Genomic DNA, 12,245 nt, shown 5'->3' with positions numbered 1-12,245 from the left:
TGACAGACATCATCCTGGGTTCTTGTATATAATGATACATTTTTTTCCACTATCTCTTGAAATATCATTAATGGGATTAATTGAGAATATGGCTTGCATATTAAATGATGACGAAAGTTATTGTTATCTGCAGCCCTTGATGGGATGCAGCAAATATGGGCACTGTGTGCTGCAAGCATCAAGGTGGTCTTGCAGTAGCAGTAGAAGTAGTAGAGTTCATCTCTGAGGTAAGCGTTCTGCTGGTTGTTTTCCCCACATCTTAAGCACTCTCATTGATTTGCAGATATAATAACCCACTTTATGAGTCTTTGCCCTAACCATGTCCAGTAGCACTCCACAACATATGTTACTCTCCTCCTCTCTGTTCCACCATCTCTTTCCCCCTGAGGCGCAAACACACAGCTTATGAATTTTCCTAGTAGGTGTTATTTCCGTGTACTACTGCTCCATTGGTTTTTAGGGTCATGGTGTGATATGGAAAAGGGTCATGGGATTTGGCCTCTGGGCTTGGCTACCTCCGGTTCCATTGTTTTACGCTTAATGGAATTGTTGTCAGGAGGATCACACCTGGGTAGTGCTCCTGTCAAGTTGTGTTGTGATGGTTACACTCTTCAACATTTAAGTCACCAGGTGAATATGAAATAATTTCAGTTCTCCAAGACCAAGGACCTCAAAGACTAATGTGCTGATATTTACTGACAAGTTTGTGTAATGTCAGCAATGAAATAATCTATCGTGACTCCATCATGCTTCACCACAGTACAATTCTTAATTAAATTATAAATAATCTTATAATAAGTTAATGTATTGTTCAATTAATTGTTTCCAAAATATTTATAGGCATATCTCTGAGTTTCTGAGTTGATTATTGTTACTATTAAGTCCCCACATGACAAGAGTGGCTAAACTGCATTCAAATAAAATACCTAGGCTTAAAATAACATTATAAAAAAATGTCTCCCAGTCTGTCACTTACTAACTATATAGGCTACTTAAGCCCATGAACATTAACAGACACATTCATACCAAACTGCAAACCAAGAAACCATAACTTTTTTCTTAGTCATCACACGAACACACACAACCACACAACCACACTCGCAGTGGTGATAGACAAACAAAGATTGTCTATTGACTTGCTCCCCTTAGCAGCCAACATAAATCTGCTGTGCTGCTCTGCGCATTTTAATCGACTGCTTTTAGAGTTACATTATTTACCTACTGAATGCCTGACAGAGAGGAGCAAACAAGCTATTACACTATCTAAGTTTACATCACATTATGTTTGCAGCACTTAGACTGTATGGTGGTGAATAACTGCTTAGTAAACAAACAAGATGGAAGGAACGCACATGAATGCTTGAAGATAAATAGAGATGTTACAGAGGGAAGAGAGAAAGAAACAGAAGCCATCAGCACCACAGAGCTACAACTTTCTACATTGTTACCATGTCACCATTAGGGTTAATAATATCACATGTAAATACAATAGCTGATCATTTAATTAAAGTGCTCCTTACTTTTCTTTACTGCAGTGACTACAATATTGCGTGACATTTTCAAAATGGCACCATGCCAAACAACCATGGCCTGCAAGGAACTGATATCCTGCTGAAAGGTTTGACATGAACATCAATCGCACAAACAGTGCAGAATAATGAAAGTGAACACTGGCTTAAGGTTAAAAGCAAGCACAGTAACTCCTCAGCTAGGAGTAAACCCTAATGGTCTTATCATACTGAATATGGGAGCGTAACAATCACATGCCATTTCCATCGTCAGAAAGATTGTTCCAGTGCTGTTTCAGCTTTTATGCCAAGCAACCCTCACCTTGTAAAAAGCACTATGATACTCTGGGGAGTGTGTACGTATCAAAATTTCCCCAACGGCAAGGAAACCTGCTACAATATACGCCAACTCATATGTAGACAAGTAAACAAGCACAGCGTCACACGAATACACACACAGACAAAGACTTACACATACAGCCATGCTTCATTCTTGAGGTTGTGCTCAAGAGGAGAGGCTGGGAAGCCCCATCTATCAATGTTCAGGGCATTTAGAATAAAGCGCCTCAGATGAAAGCAATAGCTGAAAGATGGATGGAAAGAGGGATGAGAGGGGAAAGGAGAGGAGGAAGGAGGTTTGGTGTTAGAACAGGGTTCATAGCAGGAAGGATGGAGATCAATTTTTAACTATTTGAGAGCTGCAGAGCTGGGGTTGATCAATTATGAGAATGAGATTAATTCAAATTGAAAGACAACAAAAATTGCACAAGCTGACAGATGGGTAAATACAGATGAACAAAGCAAAATCCACAATCTGAGAAGCTCAGTTGCTCTCACACAACAACACAACACAATCACAACAGTCTGGAGGATGAGCTGTTATTGTCAGGATTTCTTATTAGCAGCAACATAGCTGCAAAATGGGAAGAGCAGTTTGTTCATGAAGTATTTCAACTACTTTAAATTCCCATTTTTAAGATTTTAATAATGCCCTTATTGTTATGCACCACAGAAGAGTCTCCTGGATGATTTAACTAGATAACTTCATTTCTATTTCACATTTGGTATGACTAGGGATCTAAATACTAAAGTACATGAACCTCAGCCACTGTTTCTACGGAGCCAGCCTGAGAAGCAAAACTGCTGTAAGCTAATGAATACTATACAGTATACTATTTATCAGGTCTATAAGGTGTTACATACAGCTTCCATTTGTTGTTAGATGTTTTTTTGTTTTTTTTAAATGAATTGGACTTCGACTTGCATCACTCTGAGAGCCTGAAATAATTCCTCCCACTTCGTAACTCGATAGCAGCTCCACTTCTAGTCCTCTGAAAGCAGACCAAAGCTGCTTCTTTTCTTCCTCCTCACTCATACACACTCTCCCACAGGTGTCTCACTCGATCTTGTATTCGCACTGATGTACACAGGAGGCCGTGACTGACAAGGTAAGGGATTGTGCAGGTGAAAGAGGAGAATTACCATATGTAAAGAACGGAGGTGCCAAGGTCTCTCTTTTTGTCTCTGGATAAAGCAGATGGGCTACCAGGGACAAGATAAGCACAGTTACATGTAGATATACACACACACATACACATATAGCACGGACACACAAATGGATGCATGTTAATGCAAAACACACACATGAGAACGAAAGATGCACGCAGAAAAGTGCGAGAGGGAGAGGGGACCGGCACGTATCATTGTCTATCCAGGTGTGTTGCAGATGCAGTATGGGCCACTGCTTGTGTAAGGGTCAGTCAATAAGGTTGACAGTGCTGGAGTAGAGATCTGATTAGCACTGGGAGAGAGGCTGAGTAGGTTTTCTCATAAAGATCAGCTTTCAAACCAATTATAGTAGTACTTTTATTTCAGCTGGAGAGATGGGCAAACTGAGACCCCACCCCACCCCACGCCTATGGAAGTGAGGAAATTAGGTGGCCCCATTTTTATTTTGTTATAATGTGTAAATACTTAAAGTATGCAAAGTGTGTAAGTAACTATCTCACTACATGGCATCTTTCTAAATAATTAAAATGTAATTTCCTTTCTAATGACATCCATACTATTTTAATTGACTCCTCTATCCAAAAAAGGACACACCCACTTTCTAAACTTCGACATATCTTACTGTGACAACCTTAACTACTGTATGAGGACATGTCAATATAGAATTACTGTGTAATGTGTTGGAAAGTCAACCAATGTCTTTGTAGCCCCAGAAGTCTGGAAGTGTCAGTGATAAATTGGTATTAGGGGTTCTTAAACAAATGGTCAGGGCTCAAATTTGTTCAAAAGCCTGCTGCTGGAGGGTTCCTGTATGAAAGAATGAGTTGTATTATGAAAATAACCTTGGGTCCTAATGATAAAACTAAATATATGCCATACGGGTTCCCTGTTGTTTGATTCCAAGAAGTATAGAGTGCTCTTGGTGCCTGATTAGATGAAAGCACAGAGGATTTTTATTATATTCATTAAATTAGCCCCACTTAACAAGCTAAATTTGTAGTTTAAGATACTTTATTTCTTCAAAAAATACTTTGTCCTTTTTTTCTTATTTTTACTTTCTCATTAGAGTAGAAATGCCCTTTTTAAATGTTTGACCTCGTTAGTTGATTTTGGCTTCATATGAGGATAATATCAGGAGCAAAAATAAGAAGAAAATTCTTTTGAAAAGTATACAAAGCTCAAGTAGCACACAGAAAACAAAATGTGGAATGAAAGAGAGGAAATGTCGAGAGAAGGCTTTAAAAAAAATCTTTCAGAAGTGTGACAATAACAATAATTCATCACCAATCCTTAGTTACAGGTGTGCAAAATGCATAAAACTCATGTAACATGTGAATCACAGAATCCAGGTGTTTAACAAGACTCTACACACTGCCTTGATTACAACCAAAATGTCATTTAAGATAATTAGTTTGCATGTTGTCTGATGAATGAGAGATCTCGGAAGTGTTTTTTTTTCATAGCACTAATAGGGCTTTCAGTAAGATCATTATGCCAAAAAAGCTCTATCTTCGCTTTGTCCATTTGTTTCTTTTTCCACACAAAATAATCTCTAAAACCATCTGCACTGGGAGTAAAATTACATGTTGCTTAGCTCTCTCCTGCTGCCATCTAAACCTGTCTTTATGTCTCTGTTTGTCCTCTGTGCTCCTATAAAATCACACAGGAAGCAAAAGCCAGGAGGAAAAAACAGAACACTCAAACGTAAGAGGCTTGTGGACATCTCAAATGCACTCAGAGAGGCCATTAATAAAAATAATTAGCACAGGAGATGGGCGGAAAAAAACGGGGGCCGGCTTGGCAGATGTAAAATCTCATTTCTGTTATTTAATTTATCAGAGGCTGAAGCAGGAAATCCACCAATCATTTTGTTAGAGCACAGAGCTCCTACAACAGGCATCTCTATTCTTGATGGACATGCACATACACACACACACATAAATACACACAGAACCCCATCATCAGCCAAAGAGGGCCAGAGGGGTCATTAGTGAAGGAAGAAGATCAGATATCACCAATTCATCTTGGTCAAAAAGATTAGAGAGACAGAAAGAGAAAGAGAGTGGGATATATAGGGGGTGGTTGTGTGCGTTCCTAGTTTAATGTACTATTGTGATCTTGGAGTCATTCATCAAACACCGGTGGTCACACGCCCACGTAACATTTCACACACGCACACAACAGTTAAGGCTCAGGTTCAGAGGGGTCAAGGTGATTATTGTCACAGTAACTCACACAAGTCAGCAGCAAACTGCAACTGGTGTTGGAGAGTAATCATTTAAGTTCCCACTCAGGGGCAACACGTAACATAATCAGCACTTCCTCTGGGAAATCTCTGATAATTAGTGCCTGGCATTAATACCTTTTCTCATATCTGTTGTCACTACTGACTATAGTAAAGCCACAACAGAAGCAGCTAAATAGAGGTACTGTCGTGTACAAATGGGAAGAGTTTTTTAAGTTCACAGTGTAGCAGTCAGATATATCAGCTCTATAAACTGATGACCATGGTGCCTCTCAAAGTGCAAAATTGGACTGCAAGACTAATACCCCATTCAGAGACATAATGATGTGGCTTGCCAATGGTCTGCATTGGTCAACATCATGGATATATTTAGAAAAACTGGATACCGTGTTCCAAGTTGATTGCCCCATTCATTCCAATGAAAGCTGCTCATTGAGCACATACACCCCCCAAAAAAGAAAAAAAAATAGGCTTCTGTGGGTTTGTGCATTTTAGGATGACATTTTTAGACCATGAGCACTAGAGTCCTACTTTCTTCAGGCCAACTTGATTGAGAGCATGTGCAGTAGAGACTTCTTCTGGCTGAAACGGCTGACTTCCTGTTGGCTCCACACACAATCGGATGAAATAGAGAGCTGGAGTGAAACCAGAACTCCCAGGTTCTGTTCCAGAAGTAAGAAGCCTACTTCAAAATCCCATTGACGTGTAATTACGCTAATAACTAAAAATCCAGTCTTGGAACAGAGGTTTTCTCAACGGCATGTTGTGTGGGCGGCTTCATATGTTTAGATACAGACGGTAGTTCTTTGAACAAACAAAGCTAATATCATTATTTATTTCAAACATTTTAGCAACCTTTAAAGAACACCATTCCCCAAAGCCAAGGGAAGTGCGTCCAGAGCTAGTTTTATCATAGGGACTGTAGTTTTTTCTGTGCTCACAAAGTACTTGTTGTGTAACTGTGTGTTAAAGTCAACACATTTTCAAACTCTGATACAAAGAACTGTAGTGGATGCAGATTTGTCTTAAAATATGAAAACCAGGTCCCAGGAACACACCTCATTTTTTCCCACTGACTAAAAAAGAAACGCTGAATCGGAGACTCCCATTGAGTTGCAGAAGCTAAGGGAATACAGGCTTGTCCACATGTTTCATTGTGATTTTGGCACTCTGCAATTTACTGATAAAGCATCAACATCATATTTTAATCATACATAGTCATTTTGAGGTGTTTGTGATGCTCATGAAAAATGTGCTCAATGTTTTACGGCTGCCACATTTGTAATAATTGCCAATGGGAAAAAGCATTTTGTTGGCCAGTGTTTGTCATGTGATGGCAACACCGAACGTGGCTACTACTTTAAAATCATATCATGGCCCAACACTCTTCCTGAGGGTTTGTAACTGTCCTCCTGACCTGGCTCGAATACTCTTCTTACACTACTGCTTAAGGTACACAGGTAAGTACCCAGCTAACTAACTAAAAACTAAAGAGAAATATTGCAAGAAAACAACAGAGAAACAATAACAACTGAAACTGCAACAAGTCTCTATGAATATGAATGAAAGTGGACAAGCAAACCAATATGTGGCTCTACACACATCATACATTGGTCCCATGTCTGGAAAAAGTTCAAAACACCATCATACCAGACACACTCATTTGTACCTCAGTATTACATACAATGTCTCAATGTATGTCAGTGCCCACAACAAAAAACAGTCTAAGCTCTGTAAGCTCTCAAACAAACACCATGGGACTTCCAAGCAGACGGCTTGTTAATCTCTTATCTCTGTAGACCCTTTGTGAAATGTTCTATGAGCTTATAATTCAGACAACAGCAAGTTAAAAAAAGCAAACTGAAACAATATCATACAACACAACTATAAAGCCTTTCGAGTAAAAGTATAGGCTACTTACTTTCTCAAGTTAAAAATCAATATCTAACTCACCTTAAGAAGCATCCTCAAGAAAACTTCATGAGAGTAGCAAGCAGAGAGCCTTTTAGTTTGTTACATCACTTTTCCCTTTGTGTTATTTTGAATAGGTAATTTTTAAAAGGCGAACCAGGTAAGATAAGAGCAACAGAAAACAGGCTCAAACCCTGGCTATTCAAAGTATTCAGGACATATTTAAATGAAAAGTTCAACTTACCTTTATGATCAAAGTCAAGCATTTCTTTCCAGTTAGATAAATGTTTTGAGCACATGGCAGATTGGGGGTAATTTGGTTCAGAAATAGGATAAAGAAGATCAAATAGGCGATAAAAAAGAACTAACAATGTTTGATTGAGTACCTCCTAAAAGTGTACGCACCCAAAAACACTAGTTGGTGACACAGCTGGTAGGTGTCAATTGTTGAGCTTCCACGGTACACACATATACGTACACACACACACACACACACACACACACACACACACACACACACACACACACACACACACACACACACACACACACACACACACACACACACACAACACCATTACAACATCCTAAGAGACAAACATGCTGCCTCACGAGAAATGGAATAATTAATGCAAGCAGTGTTAGTCAGCATTGTATTCCTGGTGCTTCCGTATTGAAGTACCCCAACTGTGTATTACACTGGAGCTGATAAAAGACTTAAATATGCTGCAAAACATATGGCAGGATGGAATCAAGCAGAGAAGCAAGGTAGTGTGAACAAAATAGAAAGGGGGGGATGCGAGAGGGATAAAAGAGTTGCCTGCCTGCCTGCCTGCCTGCCTGCCTGTACGCTGGGAAGGAAAACACCATGCATGTCTACTGTCAGACAACACAAATGCCTCTAATCCACAAACACAAGCAAACGCATAGAAATCCAGCCAGGAGCGAGTGATCATACTGTGCTCTAAGACAATATAGCTCCTGCAATATTGACCTTCTCACATCTGAATTCACAAAAAGTCAGCTGTCAGGTAACCTTATGGTACACTTCTGCTTAAAGTTAGATCTCTAACAACAGTATGAGCACCTATGAAGTGCACCAATGGGATCCAACATTATTTTAATCTGTGTAAAACTTTTCAATAATATTTTTTACTGTTTGCAAATCTCATAAAGGGCAAGCTGTAAAATCAAACAAGTCCTGAGTCACTGTAGTGACAGTGCGTAATATGGTAATATGATAATGTTGGAGGATGACTGCAACAAAGGGACAGTGATTGAAAGTATCCTACCGTGGTCTGTGATTTTACAAGACACAAGATAGAGCTCCTTTAGACTTCTCCCCTCCTTGGCGATGATTTCCACACACCTACAGAGAGACAGAGAGAAGAAACAAATGTTTTAAGTGTCACCCAAGGCATCTATGTTCTGTATATTGCATGTCACTTTTGCTTGAAGGCAATTTTGCCCCTGCTCAAAAACAGCACAATGGACCCGCAGACACAGCAGCTCTCTTTCTCTTAAACTCCCCCGTTACACACACAGGATTATTCCTCAGTAAAGGTTAAACAGTACAGCTGCAGGGTCGTAACTGTTCACATATTCTGCCCCTGCTTCTTTTAACACACACACATTAATAATTAAACACCTGATCTGATTAAAGGAGCGTGCACTACCACAGCGGGAGGATATGTGCATATTTGTGTGTGCATGCGCAGATTTACACACACGCGCACACACACACACACACACACACACACACACACACATATATAGCTTGCTCACTTCAAAGAGGGATTCAGCCCAGTGCCTGAGCCCAAAGGACCTACAGGGAGTGTGTGAGAGACAGAGAGAAAAAAAAAGAGAGAGAGAGAGAGTATACACTAGGGAGGGCCAAGGGGAAGATCAGAGTATCTGTATCAAATGATTCTCTTTAAATGCCTCTAATGAGAGGCGTGTGTGCTACAACTAGATTTTGATCAACGCATTTGACCTATTAACCTTCAGGAGAAAATGTTTTGATCTTTATGCTGGTGTTCTATCATGAATATTTATGTAACAAAAAAGACAAGCACCCACACACATATTGTGCAGCTCTCGTGTTAATGTGAAAGCAGAGGTTGAAAAAAAATAGCTGAGCTGCCTTCCATCGTTGAGCTTCATGTCAAAGTGAAACAGGGAACAATATTGAGGTTTTTCTTCTTGTGCTTTCTAAGAATATTGACTGTGCTCATCCACTTTCACACAATATGACTGACGATGGAGCTTACTCTGAAATGCATTACTCATATTCACTCTATCCGCTGGCTTATCTCACTATAGGCCAGGCCTGATGTGTTAAGACTTGACGAGAGAATTTGAGTTTCTCCACTTTCATGCTGTCCTCACTCACTATCTAGCAAACAGGAGTGAAAATATAATGCAGATCAACAGGGAATTCAGCACAGTGACATTTCCTCCTGAACAAAGCATGATTTGTAAGCTTGTGTATTTTTTTCCCTCATGCACTGTTCCAGGATGTGATGTGACACTATTCATAGATGTCACTTGATGTGTGAGATATCACACTGTAGGATCAAGGAGGGAAAGATGCAAGTGAGATAAGTTAAATGTGTGTCATATTTCTGAAATCCTTTATTTCTGAGTGAAGCTAGAGCTGTTAAAATGTGCACTGGCTTCTGCTTCAGGCTTGCAATATACTTGCTTTTTAACCTCACGCTCAAATACTTGCTGATGTACTTTGTGCTATAGGAGGATTCCACTAGAGGGCACATCAGAGAACAAAGGATATACATTGAACTTCCAGATTTGCATGATGTAAACAATAAAAATGGCAATCACTTTTGTGAATTATGAGACCACAGCAGAAAAAGCCACAGCAGTGCCATTGTAGATGGGCTATAACACCCCTAAATCAAGCAAATCGTGACAATGTTTTACTCATTTTGCCTAGTGAAGGAGGGTTCCCAAACCATTCTCCAATACCACAAACAACGGCGCTAAGCACTCAGCCAAAGGGTCAAACCGAGAGCCAAGGGCCAGGACGTCAGCCATGGTTGTTATACTCTCCAGAGGACATGGCATCAATGGAAAAAAATGATAATGAGAAGCATAACCAGTATATTTGAATGGTCTCGTGATTTTCTCCATCAGATTAACCCACTGCTGATGTACCTACTGTCCCCTGACCCTGTCATATCTCTAGTCTGGCCCCACCATTCGTGTGCATAATGCATCTTGCAGGCACGTGTTAATTTCTGAGGTCGGCATAACCAACGCTCCAAACAGACATGAGGCTGCCATCATGTGCACATGAATGTGTGGCTAAACGCTGGTGTATCTGTTGGTTTCCTCTTCTTATTTCACTTTTTTAAATTAAATTTCAGTTACAGTGGTTCTGCAAGCCACTGTGTTATCAAGATGTCCTTTCTCTACTTTTTCATTCTGTTTCCACTTCTCCCTGTTTATGTTTCTCTCTGTCTCTTCCTCCATCCTTCCCTTCTTATTTTTTCCATCCACTACTTGATTCCTCTTTCTTTGGCCCACTCTAAGATGAAAACAAGAAAAAATCCACTTAAAAAAAGACCTGTTGCAATTGATCATTCCTGGCCCAACCTTTAGTTGTGGTCTGACTGAGATTAGATTCAGTTAAGCCAGAAGGACCACAGTATCATGCCATGTGTCTTGGGGCTATGGCATTAGAGCTGCTAATGAATGAATGCACTGAATGAAGAGTCGGCGAGGAAACAGATAAAAAGAAAGTAGTGATTCAGGAATGCAGCGACGACGGCCAAGGCAGAGTGCATCCATTGGGAGCTTGTTACACTGTGCCCGGGTCCCCAGGGTCAGAGCAAAAGCAATTAGATCAGACATCAATGAACGAGGGAGGGAGTGAGGCGAGATGGAAGGCGAGTACAGCAGGAAACAGAGTGAGTAGAAATCTCTATACAGTAGCTTGAGGTTGAACAGAGACAGAGGAAGGAACACCGTGGGAGACAAGGGAGGAAAAAGAGGAAAGAGCATAGGACCCTTAATAAGGCGTGAGGCAGATTGAGATGAAATGAGAGGATGGAAGGAGAAGAGAAAAAACAAAGCAGGACGGAGCAGAGGTATGGGATGTGATGGCTAAGGCATGGTTCACGCCAAATGAAAGGCCTTCAAGAGGCAACATGCTTCCACCCACCTACATCCAAACCCCACAAGTCTCAGCTGACATGAATTAGTTATCTGCTCGCTTTCAATAATGTACAGAGCCTGTGACAAAAGCCCGAGTTGGGCATGGTTTGCATACTGAACATTAAGGGAGAGGCAATGCTACAGGAGATAACGGTGAGAGCATTAGGATGCAGCGAGGAGAGCAAGTCAACAGTGTGGCAAGGTGGAGAAATTGCTGGTGCTGTTGAAAAAAGGGGCGAAGAATAGCCAGTGAAAGGTGCGATGTAGAAAAGAAAAGGCTTTGTAGAAAAAAGAAAAAAAAAACATTAAACAGAAGAGGAGGAGAAAGCAGAAAATTGATGGAGGATGACGAAAGAAGAATACCGGTACAGTATGTGGGAGAAGGAAGAACTGATGAAGTGGCAAAAACAAAAACGTATAGAGTTCATTATGGTATGGCGGGAGATGCAGGAACTGAAGGAGAGGAATGATAGACTGTAAGGTGAAAGAAATGTGTCCGAAAATGGGAGAGCAGAAAGTTGTTGAAGAACAGAAGTGGTTGAAGAGTGCATGGAAGCAGGGTGACTAAGTGGTGGAGGAGGAGAGGAAAGTGGGAGTACAAGATGACAAAAAATGAAGGGTAAGCTGAGGGGAAGGCTAATGGGGAAGATTTTGAACAATAACTGAAAAATGAGCAAGAGGAAGACATGTAATAGGGTGAGGAGTAAATGATAATGACACAAGTGAATAAAGACGAGTGGAGACAAGTTGTCTCTCCTGCCACAGAGGAAGAAATATACTTTGAAGAATGTTACAAATGCATAAAACAGACCAGAGAAAGCATTTTGCTATAGTTATGTAGAGAGCTAATATACAGCCCAAGGCCTCTTATTCCAATAAATGACAATAAAACTGTT

The 12,245-nt window shown here is 40.4% G+C and overlaps 1 protein-coding gene across 1 annotated transcript in view; it reads right to left on the bottom strand.

Moving 5' to 3' along the window:
* Positions 1-12,245, bottom strand: part of fbxl17 (F-box and leucine-rich repeat protein 17) — a 230,224-nt gene that overhangs the window by 56,911 nt on the left and 161,068 nt on the right. The window contains exon 9 of the mRNA XM_053326131.1: positions 8,466-8,542. Within this exon, the coding sequence (XP_053182106.1) occupies positions 8,466-8,542 (77 nt within the window). The remainder of the gene's footprint in view (positions 1-8,465; positions 8,543-12,245) is intronic.

This window comes from Scomber japonicus, chromosome 9 (genome assembly GCF_027409825.1).
Source record: "Scomber japonicus isolate fScoJap1 chromosome 9, fScoJap1.pri, whole genome shotgun sequence".
Taxonomy (NCBI): Eukaryota; Metazoa; Chordata; class Actinopteri; order Scombriformes; family Scombridae; genus Scomber; species Scomber japonicus.
This window is presented reverse-complemented; position numbering and strand designations above follow the sequence as displayed.